Source organism: Halichoerus grypus, chromosome 10, assembly GCF_964656455.1.
Source record: "Halichoerus grypus chromosome 10, mHalGry1.hap1.1, whole genome shotgun sequence".
NCBI lineage: Eukaryota > Metazoa > Chordata > Mammalia > Carnivora > Phocidae > Halichoerus > Halichoerus grypus.
The window spans coordinates 94,318,684-94,339,398 of NC_135721.1; the positions used below are offsets into that span (position 1 = coordinate 94,318,684).

At 41.7% G+C, this 20,715-nt stretch overlaps 1 protein-coding gene across 8 annotated transcripts in view; it reads left to right on the plus strand.

Annotated features, from left to right (window-relative positions):
* Positions 1 to 20,715, plus strand: part of RALGAPA2 (Ral GTPase activating protein catalytic subunit alpha 2) — a 334,693-nt gene that overhangs the window by 191,050 nt on the left and 122,928 nt on the right. For all 8 annotated transcript variants that reach the window (XM_036085370.2, XM_036085371.2, XM_036085373.2 and 5 more), the window contains 7 exons: positions 2,077 to 2,205; positions 3,047 to 3,105; positions 8,417 to 8,525; positions 14,618 to 14,728; positions 16,372 to 16,440; positions 16,723 to 16,860; positions 19,065 to 19,248. In XM_036085370.2, coding sequence (XP_035941263.1) covers positions 2,077 to 2,205; positions 3,047 to 3,105; positions 8,417 to 8,525; positions 14,618 to 14,728; positions 16,372 to 16,440; positions 16,723 to 16,860; positions 19,065 to 19,248 — 799 coding nt within the window. The remainder of the gene's footprint in view (positions 1 to 2,076; positions 2,206 to 3,046; positions 3,106 to 8,416; positions 8,526 to 14,617; positions 14,729 to 16,371; positions 16,441 to 16,722; positions 16,861 to 19,064; positions 19,249 to 20,715) is intronic.

Sequence of the window (20,715 nt, forward strand, 5' to 3'; positions counted from 1 at the left end):
GAAAGGCCTGGGTGGTGACCACAGGGCTTTGTGTGGTAGAGGTCACATAACAAGAAACTGTATTCACTGACCAACTTTGGCAAGTCTTAACATTTTCATTTTGCCCCAGTGGTTTCAAGTCTTTGTATTTAAAAAAAATGAAATAGGGCGCCTGGGTGGCTCAGTTGGTTAAGCGACTGCCTTCGGCTCAGGTCATGATCCTGGAGTCCCTGGATCGAGTCCCGCATCGGGCTCCCTGCTCGGCAGGGAGTCTGCTTCTCCCTCTGACCCTCCCCCCTCTCATGTGCTTGCTCTCTCTCATTCTCTCTCTCTCAAATAAATAAATTAAAAAAAAAAAAAAAAATCTTTAAAAAAAAAAAAATAAAATAAATAAAAAAAATAAAAAAAATGAAATAAACCATTAAAGATATAGCGACTTCATGCCTGATGCCATGGCCATGGCTACAGTCAGAGCTGCCCTGGGCTTCAGTGAGCACCTGACGCTCTGCTCTCCCTGAGAGCATCCACCCCACACTCCTGCTCCGTTCTGATGGCACCACTCCTCGGGTGCAATGAGACGGGCACTGTGCCACGTGGCTTGGGGGTCGCTACCTGGGAACCCCAGTGCTTTTCTCAGACTCTGCCCCCTGGAGCTCCCCCAATCCCTGCAGCACACCCGCATGGCCTCTGGGCTCTGTGCACCTGGGCCTTTTACAGGTCCACAGGTGCCCCCGGGTCTTCTGCCTTTTCTATTCCCACTGCCTGCACTGGCCTCTTGTCCCTCACCTCGCTCCCTCACTCTGCCGGCCTGGTTGGCTCCCCGCAGCACTATGTGACTTCTAGCAGCAGTTTGTCTTCGTGTCCCTAACCGTCCTGAGCAGAACAAATCATTGCCACATTTTGGGTTCCAGAGAATATCTGTGTGTTTTATATTGTCCTTTGGACCTGTGTGCTGATGAGAACGAAGTGAGATAAAACATGAATGTTCTGGGCTCCCATGATATCCCCGCTATCTGGTTCTCATAGCTGTATCACTGCTATTTGCCTCTTCTCCCACACCCCACATGCCACACCACCATCTCTCTGGGGGAGGGAGACTCGCTTTCATTTCATACCCCCAAGTGCTTAACAAAATAGGCCCAGTGTGGACCCTGGAGTTAGATGGCCTCGGTGCAAATCAGAGTCTGTCACTTAACAAGCCACTTAATTTCTCTGAGCCTCAGTTTCCTCACTTGTAATGTGGAAATGATAATAGTATCTACTTCATTGGATTGTTGAGGGTATTCCATGAGGAAATGCTTGGACAGCATTTAGAACAGTGCCTAGCACCGTAAGTGTTAGCTGCTATTGTTATAATTATTAGATAATAGTAGAGAGACAGAAGGGTAGATGGACAGGTGGGTAGGTGGGCTAATGGCATACCTTTGTAATCCTGGTGCCTGCCCCATTCTTGGCTAATCATAGCTGCTAGTAAGTGTTGGCTAGATTGAAATCTAGTGAAGTGTCTCCTTTAATAGATACCTAATTCCAATAATGGACAAATAAGTGATTCTGTATCTCACTAGATATCAGACACTACATGTTATTTTGCGAAGTATTCTTGATGAGACAGGAAATTTGGTAGATGGTGTCTGCTCTCTTTCTCTGCCTTCTGAAATTCAACCCCAACCCCTCTTCCTTATGAATTTTTTTGACTGTCTTCAAGCAAAAATAATATTAAGTTGATATCACTTACCCTTCTTTGTTAAGAACATTAAGGCTAAAAAAAATAAAAATAAAAGGTAAAAGTCATGATTGAGTCATTTGCTCTTCTGACTCTGAAGGCATCTGAAGACCAGTTTTCACAGTGCTTTTTATACAAGTATAGTGATAATTTACATTCCTGGGAAATTTGCTTTTTCATTTACGCAAACCTCTCTTGCTTAAATATTCATTCACCTGGAGAAAAATAACCTGGCATAGTTTGATACTTCTAATCTAGGATAAAATAATTGTAAAGATTCCCTCTCAAAATCATGAAAAAGTAAAGCATGTTGCTTATGTAAAGTTTCTGGCTTAGAAGAAGAAAAATAGGTGTTTTCACTTTTTTGTGTGCAGACACCTCATTCAGAAGCTCTCACCATTCTCGGTTCTCTTGTCTGCTTTCCAAATACCTACCGGGACATCCCTTTACTGCAGTCTGTGCCAGAAGTCAAGAAAGTCATCACAGGAACTGAAGATGTCAAGGTACCGCATGTGTTTGATTGAATCTCAAGTTTAGCATTTTATAATTCTAGCTATGTGGTCCTCTCTTCCATTATCATACATTGATCTACTTATCCCTGAAAGTTCTGCTTTATTGTTTAAATCTTTCAGTAGTTATTGTTGTTGTTATTTTTTCCAGAAGGCTTTTTTAGGGGGATTAAACATATTAGATTCAGAGCATATGGCAGTTATAACTGATAGGCTCCTCGGGTGTTTTTTATTAGACCTGTTTATCATGCCTATGGATTGTAATTATGTAATGAATCATTCTTTGTAATAATTTTAGGTTTAATTGTGTCGCATAGTGCATCAAATGAGTTTGTAAGAAATAATTAAAGTTAGCCAAATATTCAGTCCCATTGTTAACCTGATTAAATACTACTAATAATTTGAGATGTCAAGTTATTAATTCTTTAGAGAATAAAAGTAAGCATTTGTTCTCCCCTTAGCTGACTTTGGGGCAAACAAAAATGTTTTTCAGATCTCAGAATCAATCTATCTAATTATGGTACATAATTATAATATATAATTTAACATACAATATATAATCTAATTGAAGTAAAAGAAAACTGAGCTTTTCCTATCTGAAGTCTCAATGGCTTTGCTAGGCTGGCTTACTTGCCCAGGGAGGCCCTGGCTGAGACAACCACCAGCCTGCTCCCCCAAAACCCTATGTTTCCTTCCCCCCAGGTTCTCCCTGTTGGGAGCCTCTCCAGAGCTCCCTGGTCCTTCAGTAGCTCCTGACTGCCTGGAACACAGTCAGACCATGTGGGAAACCAACTACTAAACAAAGTTTTTATTTTACTTAATTTTGTGTTTTTAGCATTACCTCATAAATATTTTACTGAAGAATGCCACAGAGGAACCAAATGAATGTGCAAGGTAAATGTTGACTAAAAGGTAAATTATTTTAGGATTTTAAGATACAAATTTATGTGTAAACAGTTAATGTTAAAAAAACAACAACACTCTTCCGCATTATTCGTACACACACTAAAAGGTATAGTAAGAATTATGTCAAGAAAATGCTTTACTTAATTTTTTTAATGTGTGCCATTATTAAGTGAAAACAGTAAGGTACAGAAGATTATAGCATGCTACATTTTGTAGGAGAATAAACAAGATTACGAATATATACGTGTATTCCCTGTTATTTTTTTAATGAAGAAGAAAATGGAAGGATAAACCAAAAACTTATAAAAATGGTATATGTATAGGTTAGTAATTCTCAACCAGAGGTGATTTTGTACCCCAGGAGACAGTTAGCAATGTCTGGAAATATTTTGGTTGCTTCTGCTAGGCATCTGAGGTTGCTAGCGGTCTATTACCAATATAGAGGTTTTCTGAGCCACCTGTATAATGAAAAGTTGCAACCTGTCCTTCCAAGGTAAAGCCCAAAGCTGGGAGCAGTGGTGGAGGGGAACAGCAGTTTCTCATCCTCTGCCTCCAAGCTAATAAGCTCAGCTCAGCCTCCTGGCTGCCTCCAAGGAATCAGCTCATGCCCTGCTCTCTCTCTAGCAGCCTACCAGCCATCACTGCCTTATTAGCTCTTTGATGATTTTTAAGGGTTTCTGGGTTGTGGGGGTTCTTTTGGTTTTTTTTTTTTTTTTTTTTTTGGAGGGGGGATTTGTATTTTGACTAACTTCTTCAGTGGTCTTCAGTGGATGGCTTAGTCTACCTTTTCTAGTTTCCCATTACCAGAAGCTATAAATTCATTATCAATTTGTTCATATTAGAGTAACCTTGAATTTGGGGATGAACTCACCTTGGTTTATACAGTACCATGTCTGATTCGACTAACATTTTGTTCAGGAAAGTTGCATTTATATTTATGGCCTATAATTTTCTTTCCCCATCCTGTTCTTATCAGGCTTGATTCCAGGGTTAGATACTATCACAGAATGACTGAAGTATTGTTTCATTCTCTGTAGTCAGCAAGAATTTTTATAACATTAGAGTTCATGCTCCTGCGTATTTAGGATTTAGACCTCGATGGTAAAACTATCTAGGTCTAGTCATTTATTTATGAGAGGGTTAACCATTGACTTATTTTCTTCCATGATTTTAGGAATATTAAGGTTTTCTTTTCTTTTTTTTTTTGTTTACAGCTTAGATAAACTAAACTTGTGTAGAAATTTGTCCATTCCATCTGAGTTTTGAAGTACGCTGGCTATCTTGTGTCTCTTTCACTCCAAGAGTTTTATGCACTTCTTAATCCCTGACCCTATTATATATTCTCTGATTTTTGTCACTAGTCTTGCCAAAGATTTGTCAACTTTGTTAGTCTTTTCAAAGAACATACTTTTGTCTTTGTTCAGCCTCTTTATTCTAATTTGTTTTTATTTTCTACTTTCTGCTCTTTTTTCTTTCTTTCTTCATATTCTGTCATTCCTTTTCTTTTTATCAGCATATTTATTCTGATATATAACAGTATACTAACTCAGCGTACTAATTCAGCTTTTCTTCTTTACAAATGTCAACATTTAAGTTCGTATATTTATTTCTAGATGCTACATCATCTGAGTTCTGTACGTTTGATATGTAATATTTTTCCACTACAGATTTTTTCCTGTTTCCGTTATGATTCCTTCACTGAGTCATGATTTATTTAGAAATATATTTAATTTCTAAACATATAATTGTTTTTATTTATCTTTTTGCTGCTGATGTCTTAAAGGCATCACAGATCCAATATGTTGTCTGCCAAGTAACAGTCTTTGAAATTGTTGAGATTTGCTCTATGGCCCAGTAGATAGTCAGTTTTTGCAAATGCCCTGGGTAGGCTTGAAAAGCATGTATATACCATTTCTTCAGTAGTTGGGTGTACTGCTCTAGATGTGTACATTTGATTAATTTTTTAATCATGTGTTTCAAATATTTTACATCCTTTCTAATTTATTTACCATCTTAATCATTTACTGAGAAAAATTGGTTAAAATCTCCCACTGTTATGGTGCATTTATCTATTTTTCCTTGTATATCTGTCAATCTTTGTTTATATATTTTGAAGCTATATTATTAGCTGTATAGAACTATAGAATTATCAAATCTCTATAGAGAATCATATCTCTTAATTTATGTAGTGACCCTATTTACCTCTAAGGATTTTTTTTCTCTTAAAAACCACTTGTCTCATATTGATTCAGATATTTGTAAATAATATTTTCCATCCTTTTAAATTTAACCTTTCTATATACTTCTCTTTAAATGTCTTTGCAAAAATTGTACATTCTTTATTTTATATATTTATCCTGTCTGATCTTGATCTTTTAATTGAATCTTTAGTTCATTTACATTTACTGTAGTTACTGACATATTTGGCTGTATTTCTTTCATTTGCCTTTATATTTTGTTATTTGTCCTTATCAATATTCTCTCATTTTGTCCCTATTCTTGCCTTCATTCTTCCCCTCTCCTTTTCTTCCTTCCTTTCTTTGATTCAGATGATTTTTTCCACATTCCATTTATTACCTGTATTTTTGCAGAAGTCATAGACTCTCAGATTTTTTAGAATTTGCCTTAGAAATTTTTGTGCATACTTGTCTTACTAATTCTGAATTAGTCTGCCTTTACCCTTTTCCTGAACAATGCCAGTTCCTTAGAATATAATCTTCTGATTTTATTCCTTTGTCACCGCGGCTGCTCCTGTTCTGTTTCTCTCCTCCACATAACCTCTGAGTGTTAGAGTGACTCGAGGTTTAGGGCTGGTCCTCTTCTCTCTCTCTGACTCTCCTAGGTGCTCTTATTCATGCTAACCAGACTTTAAATACCACTGAATTTATGATACTGATGATACTGAATTTATTTGCCTGGCCTCTTCTGTGAACCCCCTATATATTCAGGCTTTTGTATTAAGCTTTCTACTTTATATCTCAGCTTGGATATCTTAACACATACAAAATTGACACAACCACAGCTGAACCTTTGTCTCCTGACCATCCCTCAGACTCCATCTCAGTAAAGGGCACCACCATCATCTACCCAGATTTTTAACCCAGGAACTTGGGGAAAATCCTTGATTGCTCCTTTTCACTTACCTGTCACATTCAAACCTTTAACATGTCTTGGCAATACCTTCCCCCCTCCCTTTTTTCTTTACTGTAGAAAGCCAAATTTCTGTGGAGTGAAAAATGGAATAGAAATGTGTATGGTATGCTCTGTCTTTATCAGCTGTGTATAAAACATGGAGTTAGACAATGAAATTGAGATCATGCAAGTGCAGATAAGCAGAAATATGACCAAGATTTCAAATAAATGGAGGATAATTATGAGAGAAGATAGTTAAAATTACGAGTGATAATGTAGAAAAGTTAAGAAAAAATAGTAAGTTTCTGTTACATACACTGGAGTGGTGTGAGATGGCAGAGTAGCAAACAGTCTCCAGAGAGTGGGTTGGCATACAAAGGAGGGTGAAGGTGGTCCTGCCATTAGCTTAAAAAAAAGTCTTGAGAGATAGAACCCATTTGGGATCACAAAGGACACATTTGGGATACAGGGAACTTAACTGACAGAAACTCAAAGCCAAAAGGAATACCTGAGAGTACCAGAATAGGAAGATGCTAAATGGGAATGCTAAATGATAAATTTCAAAGAGAGAAAATAGCATTGAAGAGCTGCGATAAGCTAGTGTGGCTTTAAAACTCGAGGCAGGTGAGAGTAGTTCACATTATGAAACCATTTTATGGGTCACAAATGTTCTCTGCTGTGCAAGGCTAATAGTTACAGAGTAATGCAGGTGTTCCTAAGAAATGAGAGATCTTTGCTCTTAATGAATTACATTTAACAGATAGGTTAATGGGTTGTAAAAAAAAAAAAAAAAAAAAAAAAGTGTGTGTATTAATACACACAGAGAGAGAGAGAGAGAGACATGCAAGCCTGCAAAGGAAGAGAGGCTCTTAAAGTGGTAAAAATATGATTTGGGGTATAATTCCAAGTTAGATAGATTTTAGTGGGTTGAACAATCAGAGTCTGAGTTAAGCTGGGGCAAGATAAAGAGGCAAATAGAATACATGACAGAGAGTGCAGTTTCTGGACTGAGAATCAGTATAGAAATCAGGCAAGAGGAGACAGTTCTATACAGTAAGGAAAGCTGAGGGCTTGAACTGTGTGGAACTGCTGTATAATGCTGGCATTGGAGAATCCAGGAAGACCAGGCACACCTTATAAACTGGGCTGCATGCTTATCCTGAGTGCATTTTGGCAGAAGGTCACATAGTCTCCAAAGAGCTTTTAATAAATGTGTTCTGAAGCACTTTATCTATCCTAATTTAAAGAGGTGAGAATCCAGTGAAACATGGTGGTTTTAAAAACCTCAAAATATATTTATTTTAATAGCTGGATTATACTGAATACAAAGAACTTGCACTGTGGAGAGCTGAGCAGTATGTTCAGTTTAATTGGCACTGGCACTGTGACCTCTTCTTACAAAGAACAACATATACATACACAGCTAATGTCTGGTTCCGAGTAGTGGCTTGAAAACCCCTTTGGTTCTGAAAGTGAGTAGGTTTGGGAGCAAGTATTTTAATTTTATACCTGGGCATTCAGAAAAGATTAACAGGAATATGATTTTTTGATCATTGCAAAAGATTAGAATATATCAATTTCAAAGATAATCACCACTTAAAATTGATTTATAATTGAAAAAGGTAATTTTTACAGGACTGTGCAACTTGAAGAAGGCTTTGTCCTAACACATTGTTTAAAAGCAGTAACAGTGCAGCTGATTCTGAAAGTTGTATTCCAGTATTTTTTACAATGAAATGTGGGGTTTGTCTTCTGTTTGTAGTAGGTGTTGTATATTTAATTGTAAGAAAAACAATTACAAACTCAATTTCCAACCATTTTCTAAGATTCATGTTTTTGATTCTTCCTCAAAACTCTCTTGAAGCAATACAACGTAATTTAAAGTGTCAGCAAAAATAGCTGATTTGTGCTCTGTGACTATGAACAGGATATAGACCACTTATTTCATTAAATATTTAATTACTAACCAATATCACTATTTCTATTTGTCCTGAAAACTGAACTATTGAGGGTACCTTATCTTTTTCCTCAGGAAGACATTCTGTTAACATATCTATAATTTTGGCCACTTTGTAAAAAAGATTTAAAATACTTTGTCACTTGAAAATACCAAGAAAATATATTAAATTTTTTGAGAGTTTCCCTCCTTTTCCTTCTTTTTCAAAAGATGCATTGCCATTTGCTCCCTCGGGGTCTGGATATGCGAAGAACTGGCACAGTGTACAAGCCATCCTCAGCTGAAAGAGGCCGTCAATGTGATAGGCGTCACTTTGAAGGTATTACCAATCCGTGATGTGTATTTGACAGTAAGCTGGATCCCAGATAGTCAACCAGTTCTAGTTTGAATTAGCCCATCGTTATTTTCCTGTACGTGAGAGATTTTGAATCAAAAATTGTTTTTCTGAGAGCCATGTTGAACGTTCTGTGAGGCTCCCAAGAGAGGCCACCAACAGCTGCTTCCCCACTGGTGGCTGCAACCTGGCCATCCATAGCCTGAATGTTCCTGGACCAAGCCCTGCGGCTGAGCAGGGTTCCTCTGGTAGCTGGGCACTCCCTGTGGCAAGCAGCACAACTGTCATCTGCTGGTAATAGTGACAGGAAGCTGGGATTTCATGCCCTGGCCTCTTCAGTGGAACTGGGAGAGACCTGACAGCTCCTGGTTAGCGGTCCTGAGTGCTCACTGTCTGACTGGGTCTCGGCACTTTTAGGATGGCTTTCTTCCTTTGCTTTGTTAATGAAAAGAAGAGCTGCCATTCACTGGGCAGTCACGCTGGGCTGGGTTCATGGTAGAGTCTCTATAACCTTCACAACAGCAGCTCTGCAAGGTAGATAGTACCATCCCTATGTCACACCAGAGGAAAGCAAGGCCCAGAGGAATCAGGTCATGAGCCCATAGCCATGCAGGGATAAGCGATGGCCCCAAGAGCAGATCTGTGTAACGTGAAAAACAAAACCTTTGTACATACTCTTAGGCCACTTCCTAAATCAGAGCCCAAATCCTGCCAGGTCCTTTTCTGGCTCCTGCTTACAAATGGTGGTAATAATTAGCACTGCTGTCATTATACCCCCAGAACCAGTGAGTGCCCAGTCCCTGCCAGGCACTGTGCTGGGAGTTTGTGGAAGTTCTCAGCTGTGAGACAGTTGTCCCATTTTACAGGGAGGAACTGAGGTGCAGGAGAGCTAAGGAGCTCATTCCAGGCTCTGGAGCCTGGCCAAGCCAAAGTTCAAACCCTGAACTGTCTGATACCAGCGCCCAGGCTCAGGCCTGCCCTTCTTTACTGCCTGTCATGTGCTGCTATAGTAGTAACCGCCACTGTGGCTGACACTGGGACAGTCATCACCAGCCCATTGACAGCCCCTATATCACCCTTTGTGATTCAGCCCACAGGGTAACCAGCCGGGGGCATCCCCTGCCCATGGCTTGGCATCCAGCCCTCTGGTCTAGCCCCTGCCTGCTTTTCAACCTCATTTCATGGCAGCCTCCTCACCCACTCCCCTTCCTGGCCAAGCTTGATGCCCTCTGACCACCTGCCTCTGTCACCCCGTCCTGCTGTTCTCTCCTCCTCCACACCTGGGCGTGCCGGTTCTATCGTGAGCTGGAGAAACACTTGTTGCTGATCCCTGTGGCGAGGAATGGAAAATTGATCGAACCAGGATCAATTAGGAGTGCTCCCTCTGGCCTGAGCAGGGCGCTGACCTTTGTGGTTGCCTTTAATCCTTAGACCCACCCTATGAGGTGAAGGGTTACTGCCACCTCTGCTTCACAGTTGTGGAAAATGAGCTGACTGTGAAGTAAAGAGTTGGCCAGGGTCAAACCCAGGACACCCTGACCCCTTGTCTGGGCTTTTGCACAACTGCAAAAGCCATGGTGAAATATTCACATGTAACTATACTGAAAAAAAAGTTGGATAGCAATTGTATATCTATGCAGAGTCTAATTTTTTTAGTATCCTATTTTCTCAATTCTAAAATCTGTTTTTCAAATGTTGAGTGTAGTGTGGCTTCCCCACCTCTACCCCTTTCCTGGAAAAGCTGTTAATAATTCAGTGGTGTCTGAGAATGAAGGAGATATGTGGAAATACCTATATAGCTATCCTTCTACCCTATGTGGTTCTATGTTGTACAGAAGAGAGATGGAAATTGATAACAAAATTAGAAGGATATGAGGGCTTACATTTTGTCATTGTAGTTTTCCACATTTTCAAAAATTTCTTTACTTTTTCTATAATGATGAGGAAAAACATAACGCACCAGAAAAAGAATGCATGGAGCCTGGACTCTGTCAGGGGCATCCCAACACAGTGCAAGGACTGTCCCATGGAAGCCCCCCGCCCCTGTAGGTGCTCTGGCTCCCCCCATTTTAGAAGTAAGAGAGAAGGCAACTGAAGAAGGCCAAGGAACTCACTCCAGCTTGAATTGCAAAGAAATCAGAGGGCCAAGGTCAGCCAAATCAGCCTCCCTTTAACCATTAGGAATAGCAGAGGAAAACTCATGGATGTAATTCCTGGGACAGCTCCCTGCCTGACTCCCTCTGATGTCTGTGTTCCTGTGCCAGTTGGTACTTTTACTGAAGGAGGTGGCACATAAATCTCAAAGAACTGAGGGCCTAGCAGGGAGAGTTACCACAGGGAACAACTCTAAGAAGAGAGGCCTCAGGGAGGCTCAGGGCTCTGCTGGGAGGAGGCCCAGCCCCAGCAGCACAGGGAGCATGAGCCCTGGAAGGGCTTCCTGCCTTATGGATTCCACATGGCTCTGGGCACCGCTTTGCTGTGACCCTGCCCTTCAGGAACACTTGACAAGGTTGACTTGGGTGTTCCCTCTAATGTGGGAAGGGCATGGTCAGACAAGGCTTGGAAATGCTCCCCAGGGGGCATCAATGAAAACCAGCCAGCAGCCTCAGCAGTAAACAAGAGCAGTGCACTGCATAGGCACCTGGAGATTTCCACCCAGCTAGTTGTGTCTGGTGGGGTAGTGTTGTGGGCAGCAGGGATGGCAGGGGAGTGTTCTAAGCCTGAGCTGTAATTACTTAGGTGTCCCATCCAGGATGTGGGCCAAGGGCACTAGAGTGTCACCTTTGGCTCTGGCTCATGTGAGCTGCCAACCGTGCCTCCCAGGCAGCCCAGCCTGAGCCCCTACCCTCAGCCTCACCTGTTGCTCCTTCTCTTACCCCATCATTAACTGTCTCCTCCTCCTTATCCCACCACCATCTTCAGTCATAGAGTCCTGCTGCCCTAGAGCCATCTCTCACCCGGGCTGGCTCCCTCTGCCAATACCTGAGCCTCCAGGTGGTGCCCTCCAACTACATGGCCCTAGTCTGGCCCCCACAGATCTGTCCTCCAGACTGCCACCACAGGCATCTGTCCGCACAAGGCCTGACCAAGCCACCCACAGACTAGAATACTTAGAATGGCATTCAGGGACATACACAAACAGGTCCCTGGCTGTTGCCAAGATTGTTAGTCTTTCAGAGTAGGGACTATATCTGCCCTGTTCATCTTGTGCCCTATGCTTTGCTTTTCTTTTTTGGCTTAAACAGCATGGGAGTATATTCGTTCATATTGCTGGAAAATACATGGGTATGGAAGAGTGAGGTTGGTTGATCCAGGAGATTAACAGCGTCAACACTGACCTAATTGTCTGACTCTTCTGCTCTGTAGTACACAGAGATGGCTTCATCTTAGGGTGGGATGCCCACAGGGTTGGAGGATGTCTGCCAGTAGGAGTCAGGGTCCTGCATGTCCTTGTTTGGGTTCAGCAGGATTTTCTTCACAGCATTCTAGTAAGGGCTACTGAGATGCATTAGCTGAGGTTTCTCCCTCATCCCTGTGCCAGTGACTGAGGCTGGGAATAAAATCTCATTTATTGCAGCCAGTTAGGGCACATTCCTGGAACTGGGAGAGGGGACTTGCACCTGGAAAAAGATCTACTATTAGTTAAAGAGAGAGGGGGTAATTGACACTGGCCAAGCAACTACACCCTTAGAGAGCATCCGGGAGCAAGAGACCCTCTCTAGTGGGAAGAAGGTGGCGTGTGAGTGCAGAAAGGAATAGTGAGAAGGAGCTAGCAGTGTCTGGGAAAGGGGCACTCCAGGCAGAAGGAGCACCAAGGACCAAGGCTCTGAGGCGCCCATGAACTGGCATATGTTTGAAGAGCAAGATGTTGGTACATGGGGCGGAGTGCAGTGTCGGGGCAGCGGGGGAGCTGGGGCCTTAGTACTTGTCAGTTTAGCTGAGCCTGGACAGCATTTCCCAGAATTCTTTTCCCCATATGGTTTTTTGGGGGAGTGGGGTTGATTACTTTTTTTATTATTATTTGAGTATAGCTGACACACAATGTGATGTTAGTTTCAGGTGTACAACACAAAGTGATTCAACAACCTATCCCTTCTGCCGTGCCTACCACAAGTGCAGCTACCATGTGTCACCATCAGTGCTGGCACATTGTCCTTATTCCATGAATATGTCCTGAGTGAGTGAGTGAGTGAGTGAGTGATTTATCCCGCCCCCCCCAGCATTCATGTGGGACTAATACCACCCCATTTGCAGCCGTCCAGCCCAGCCTGGCCTGCCACAGGGCCCTGGTGCACGGAGACACTCTCCCTCTGCATTCTTCCAGGCTAAGCTCAGCTCTCCTTCCCCCCCACAACACGTCCTCTCTGCTGTCTGCCCCCTCTCTCACACCTTACCCCTCTGCCCAGAGGCTTGTTGTCTGGTCTACCAGACCTCTCATTTCCTTGTCATCGTCTTGTGTGCTTCCACATTCCAGATGTAAGAGCCATGCCGGCCTTCTGTTTCCACCCCATGACTTGACCACTGTGATGCAGCAGAAACACACTCATGTTCTTCACTCCCTCAGTTCCATCTTCACCTCAGACTCACCATGTGCTACTCCTCGGGGGGCTGTGCAAGGCATTAAGAATATCATGGTGAACAAGATGTGGAAAAATTAAACACATGAAAGAATAGGCAGACAAATACAGAAGATCAACTTGATAGCCCTTAATGCCATAAGGGAACTATAAGAGGGAAACAGGATGAAGCTGAAGAGCTGGAGCAGGTGGGCTGCCACTCCTTCAAATGGGCATGGTGGCCTCAGGGAGGAGACATTTAGTGCCATGATCTGAAAGATGTGACAGTGCCAGCAACATGCAGACCTGGGGAATGAGTGTCCCAGGCAAAGCAGGGAGCAAGTGCAAAGGCCCTGGGGCAGAAGCAAGCCAGTATTTGAGGGATTGAAAGAAGTCTATGAGCATCAGGTCATCTGAGGCTTAGAGGCCAGGCTCTGAAGAGCTCCTTGAGCACAGATGCTCTTGCCCTGGGTGTACTTTGTGCCTATCAGGAAGGGGCAGTCAGGAAGTGTTTATCCTATAGAATTCAAATGAATCCCCTTTGCCTTAACTTCTTTGTCCTGTGCATTTACACTGAGATGCTCAATGTTGACTTTTCTGTGTCTATGTGGTCCTAAGGTCAATTGGGATCTGCTTGATGGGACTTGGAGCTCCTGGAGTGGAAATAACTAAACTACATATCCAGAGGTTTCCCTGGACAGGGGCCCAAAATCGGTGACAAACCTTTCTTCTGTAGATAATGAGGTGTGGATAGCAGAGTAGTCCCAGGTTCTGGCCAGGGAGAGAGGTACAGGGTACCTTCATCTGTTTCATCCACCCCAGCCAGTGGACCTTGTAGGCACCATCCCTCCCCATTGATATGCCATCTCACAAGAAATGGGAGCATCCAGAGGACCTTGGACACACACCAGACTCCAAAAACATACTCAAAGTAATTGGATACACCAGAACATATGAATTATGTTCTTGCAGTCGCCAAAGTTTCACATTTCTTAGTACATTACACATGCAGGTTCAGTTTAATTTTAGAAGATAGAAAGTCACTTGCTCAGTCCCTGTTTCTCCAGGTGTAAAGTGAAGATCACGTCTACCTTGCAGAGCTGCTAATGAAGATTTATCACTGTGAAAATGAGGAAAATTCTTGTAAAATGTCCAGCACATAGGGAATACTCAGTAATGGACTACATTTTAATTTCCTCTAATTGTCAAAACTATGATTTGTGCGATCTGCATGAGGCATCTGAAATTATGGTTTTAATTTTTCTATGACTGAACAACAGCTACTTGTTTCTGCAGAACATTACATAAATTAATACAGCTAGTCTGGACAAGAGGCAGTTACAGGATGGCGATCATCTACAAACTATCTGGTACCAGGACACATTTTTCAAAAATTGAATGCCAAACAAGAAAATGTATCCCTAAATATCGCTGGAAAGAAATGCCTGTTCTTTTCTTCCTCAGGACAAATGTACGTGTTAAGTTCAGTCCTTTCGTTTGGGGTTTTGTTTCCTTTTATAGTTTTCTAACAAAATCGTGGCTCAGGTGGCCTGTGATGTTCTTCAGTTGCTGGTTTCCTACTGGGAAAAGCTTCAGATGTTTGAAACCTCTCTGCCTCGGAAAATTGCAGAAGTAAGTCTTTTCCTGTAATGCTAAAACATAAGCATTTCCCTCTTACTCTATGCGGTATTTAATGAATTACAGATACTCAAATAATTGTTAGAGAACTGTCTGTTACATTGCCATATGAGTCATTCGTTTTAAGAGTAAGTAGCACTGGCCCTTCTCAGCTGTGATTTCAGGCACTACGTAAAGAAGCCACCAGTGTTCAGGGCAGAGTCTCACACTTGGGGAGTTTGAAAGGCAGACACGACCACAACAAAGAGACCTTTTGTAGATTGGGCTTCATTCATCGAGAGTAATTTGGATGGTGCCAACAAGGAGTAGGCAGCTGGTTATGATGCCCTCCATGCAGGGGCGGGGAGTGGGGGGGACTGTTGTATGAAACAGGAGTCTTTCCCAGACTGAAGCCCCGGACCACGCTTTCTGCCATAGCGTGATTACCCAGCTGTAATGTGATTACTACTGTAATACCCTTGGGGGGAGGGGGGTGGGGAGGGTAGTTGGTGGGAGAGAAGGACAGAAGGAACAGGAAGAATCATCCCAGTGATGATATGCTGGAGGTCAGTTCCATCTGAGGGTGCTTGCCTGTACAGAAGCGGGTACCCTCCCCTCTGTAGGTGCCTGCATATAAGGCACATCCATCCCTGACAGTTTTGAAAGCTACACTTTTTGAAACATGCCCTGTTCTTTACACATCCAGTGGTAACTCTTCAAGGAAATTTGACTTATCTCTGTGTGGTATTACCGGGAGAGAGGAAGTGATACTGATTTATTTTCTCTCAGCCCTAGACGGATTTCACCAGTGAGATCACTTAGTTCTCTAGGTGACCTAGAGTGGAACAGAGCTCTGGACACAGGAATATCAGATGCTGCAATTTGTAAAGTTGTGTTTTAGGGCAACTGTGTACAGTTGACCCTTGAACAACACGGGTTTGAACTGCATAAGTCCATTTGTATGTGGATTTTTTGGATAAATACAGTAGAGGACTGTAAATGTATTTTCTCTTCCTTATGATTTTAACATTTTCTTTTCTCTAGCTTACTTTATTGTAAGAATATAGCATAGTATACAACTAACATATAAAATATGTGTTGATCAACTGTTTATGTTATTGATGAGGCTTCCAGCCAGTAGTAGGCTATTAGTATTTAAATTTGAGGGAAGTCAGGGGGGTCAACACCCCTAATCCCTGGGTTGTTCAAAGATCAGTTATAGTTTATCATCGAAAGAGGAATACCTTTGAGAATGCAAGGGGTGCTTTTACACCAGGACAACAGATGGAGACCTGAATGGTTTATAAGAAAATCAAATGGGAGCATTTTCATAGTTATTTTTGAAAATATTTTTTACTTTCATTGTATAAAGTGTAGAGGATGATGATGGGAATTGTGTGACCACAGAGAGAAATGTTCCTTCCTCTGGGGCCCCCAGTTTCAGCACCAGTAGAGTGGAGACTGGGCATGGCTCTATCACTTTCTCCTGATTTTCAGGACCGCAGAGAGCTCTAAAGTGGCTCTCTGCTTTTTGTCACCTTTCTCTAGCGAGTTGGCACCAAGCTGGGTTTAGTGCAAGGCCATCTTGGGACTCTTATCATATGGTTTCCCAAACTATTGCTATGGTCTGTTTCATTGGGGATTTGTCTTTTATGCAGATCCTTGTGGCCACAATTGCTTTTCTTTTACCAAGTGCAGAGTACTCCTCAGTGGAAACAGATAAAAAGGTAGGTGGCACATCAGCTAAGTTTTTTCCAGAGTTTGTTTTTTTTTTATGTAAGACAAAATGATAAATAATTTTCTATGTAGGGATATCCTTTATAGTATTCTTCTGTATTGGTCCTAACAGTCTCCCCTGTGAAAACTTCCATTTATTCATTTATTTCTTTTGCATTTGTGTGTCCACTGAATAATTATTATTGTGCAGGGACAGTTCTGTTGTTTGCTATTACATGTAGTGAAGTTTGAAAGATTGCAGTTTATGTTACTGGGCCTGTCTCCTCTTCCAGTTTATTGTGTCCTTGCTACTCTGCCTCTTGGACTGGTGCATGGCATTGCCAGTGAGCACCCTTCTCCGCCCAGTGTCCACGGCGGCCCTGGAGGGGCAGCACTCATCCAGAGCCCCTTTGCTGGACTATATCTATAGGGTGAGTCTCCATTTGGGCCTCAGGGGCATAGAGTATAGACTTAAGCATCAGAGAATTACCAAAATATGTTTTACACATTTACTTATTTATTTGTGCTCTTTTGAAAAGCATATACTAAGGGGCTGAAGCATTTTAAAAGAAATGAATAATTTAAGTAGTGAAAACAGAGCAGATATTATGGTAGAGAAGCAATGGTTACCAAGTGAAAGAAGCCTGCATTTTCACATGACTTCCATCTTTAAACAACTACAATTTGACCAGAAACCACCCCCCCAAAATTTTCATGTAACATGGTCTGTCTCTACTTAATTTTAAAAAGAACTGTTTATATTGAAGGAATATTTATAGCCATAGTTTGACAAAAATCTGCTTATCAAAGGAAGAAAAAGTATAAAGGTCTCAGTAGTCTCTTTGTTTAAAAGATCTTAAGAAATAAATTTTTTTAAGATTTTATTTATTTATTTGAGAGAAAGAGATAGAGATAGCAAGAGAGAGCACAAGCAGGGAGGCGAGGAAGAAGCAGACTCTCCACTGAGCAGGGAGCCCGACTCAGGTTTCCATCCCAGGACCCTGAGCTCATGACCTGAGCCGATGCTTAACCGACTGAGCCACCTAGGCACCCCAAGATCTTAAGAAATAAGTTAATTAAGGAAATATATAACATGAAAGTATTTAGTCTCATCATTTTTATCATACTCAAAATACTTGAATTTCACCCCCTACTGATACGTAGGTATGGTGTTTGCTCTGGACTCTGTATTATCCTATATTTGCTTTACAGTCCCTCCTGTGAAAGCTTTATTTACGAATTTAGCACTTGTGTATCCATTGAATAATTACTACTAAGTAGAGACAATTTTGTTTATTTTTTTAGTAACAAACTTTTACTAATAACATTTTTTTTTTTTTTAAAGATTTCATTTATTTGAGAGAGAGAGAGTGAGCAAGAGAACACAAGCAGGGGGAACAGCAGAGGCAGAGGGAGAAGCAGGCTCCCCACTGAGTAGGGAGCCCGATGCGGGGCTCGATCCCAGGACCCTAAGATCATGACCTGAGCCGAAAGCAGGTGCTTAACCAACTGAGCCACCCAGGGGCCCCTACTAATAACCTTTAAAAAAAAAAAAATTCCAGGTCATTAACTTATTACTGTGTTGCCTTGTTTTAAAATGTATCGGATACAAGGGAAAAAGACACTTAACATGGTTGAAATTCTACTAAAAAGTATTGTGTATTTTTAAATGGTTTCTTTAGTGGTCAAAAATTTTAATAACTGTTAGGATTCATTAGATACTTCTGTCATCTTTGTGGCTTATAAAACCTATTTGAGGCCTGACTTGACGAGGTAAAGTAGCTACAGTCATTTAAATTTATCTCTTTTCTGATATTTCTTTTCTTAAAAGATTTCTCTTAAAATTGTTTTACCAATAAAAGAGTCACCTCCTAGTTAACATGATTCACAAATTTATTGAATAACATTATTGTATCTTTAAAGGAAACTTTTTATTAAGTATAATATGCATCCGGAAAAGTGCTTCAGTCATAAGTGAGAGCTTGATGAATTTTCACAAAATGATCACACCTGTGAAAACAGATCCCAGCTGGAGAAACTGAATAGCCTTGGTATCCCAGAAGCCCCCATCATGCCTCCATACTAGTCACTATCTCCATGCACACACCTAGGGTAACCGCTAGCCTGTCTAACAGTGTAGATTTTTTTTGTACTTTGTATAGCTGGAATTATGCAGTATGTGCTTCTGTGCTTGGCGTCCTTCACTCAGCATTATTTCTGAAGGATTCATTCATACTCTTGTGAATAGTTGCAGATTTTTCACTTGTTGCTATTTGGTAATACACAATGAGAGTATGCCATGATTTATATCTGTTGTACTGTTGATGGACATTTGGGTAGTAGAGTTTGGGACCGTAAAAAGAATATCTGTGAACATTCTGGTGGACCACAGCAGGACTTATGGCAAAATAAGCACTTTTTAACTTTCACTTTCCTTTTGTCTTGAGAATATATTTATTGGCATTGATGTAAAAGGAGCAAAATAAACTTGCAAATAGCAAGAAGATGTTTTAGAATGGAAGGGATTCTATGTCTTCAAGTATTACCTACCTCCTAAGTGTTGTGGTTTGGCAGATTGTCAGGAGACAGGAGGTTCGTCGCATCCACAGCACACATTCCCTTCTGTTTTTCACAGGTTCTGCACTGCTGTGTTTGTGGCTCAAGCACATACACCCAACAGAGTCACTACACACTGACCCTGGCCGACCTGTCCTCCCCGGATTACGATCCTTTTCTGCCACTGGCAAATGTGAAGAATTCGGAGCCAGTCCAGTATCATTCATCAGCAGATTTGGGCAACCTGCTCACAGTTGAAGAGGGTGAGATTCTTCAGAATATTAATTCTCATGGGCAGGAAAAGGAAAGATTGTAGCCTTTTGCCCATGCTTGCTATATTATTTTTAAAAATCTAGTTTCTGGTTTCTAGACTCTTCTGTGATAGCAAATTCTGCCTTCCTTGTTTCTTTTTTTCTCGTTTCTTCACTTCCTCTCTCTTTTCCTATCTTAGCTGAATTTTGTATTGAGGACCTGTATTTTTCAGACCTGTGAGACCCACAGAAAAAGGCTCATTTCTATCCTAGAGGAACTTTACGTGTAACTGGAGAGACAGGATTAATGCAAGAGGACTCATTTGTGGACCAGTAGCACCATGGGGGCTTCCCGTGGGCAAGGACCTAAGCCAGACTTAGAAGGATGGGCAGACTTTGAAAGGATCTCGTGGAGGGTTGCAGACTAGGAGAGCATTATAGAGAGGTGGGGATTTACATGCCACAGTTTGAGGATCACTCTGCTGATGGCAGAGGGTCCGTTTTAGAATATATGGGTATCGTCAGGATTAGGAACTGCTGTATGTCTTCCTCAACCTCCCTTCTTCCTGAAAGGATAAGAGCCTATCTCTGGGCCTTGAAATGTGAGTCCAAAGGTAGGTATATCACCTGTACATATGAAATAATTGCATAGAACCAAACACACACACACACACAGTGCATGTGAAACGAGTAAACTCTGAATATTGATGAATCATATCAAATGTACCATATCATATCAAGATACCAATCAAAATTTCCTGATTGTGATACTGTACTAAAGCTATGCTATGTAAGATATTACCAGGGGGATGAAGGATATTTGGGATCTGTCTGTATTATTTCTTACAAGTGCATGTGAATCTTCTATTGTCTCAAAAGTTAAAAAAAAAATGTGGGTGTGGGGTGTTGGATCATCCATGAAAATGCTAGACTTAGCAAGTTAAAACCTAGGCCCAAGGGTGGAACCTTGAGAGTAAAAACACGTTAAAGAAAAAGGAATGAGGGAATGTCACCAGGAAAGCAAAGTCAGGGAAATGGAAAAAGAACCCAGAAAGAGTCAGTTCTGAGAAGTCGAGGGAAGAAAGGGAAAAAGGAGCCAAGAAAAATCAACAGTGCTAGGTGCTTCAAAAACATCATGGAGAGTGGGGCCAAAACAGGAGCTGTTTTGTTTCCCAGCTAAGCATTTGGTGGTGAGTTTTGCTGAGTACTTTGGTCATGGAGGTTAGTCTGTAGCCAGAAAGCCTGAGCAGGAGATTTAGGGATGACTGTTCAGACCCCCAAGACATTCTTCTTGTAGGTCCTTTGGTGGGCAAAGGAGGGACAGTAACCAGGTGAGGGCACAGAGTCCAGAGCTATGCTTGCAAGACTGCAGAGTCTGGAGTATGGTTTAGGCCGAGAGGAAGAGGACAGGTGAGGTGAGGATGAAGAGGACGGGAGTGAGAGCACCAGTCATTGGCAAAGGCTCTGGAATCGTCCAGT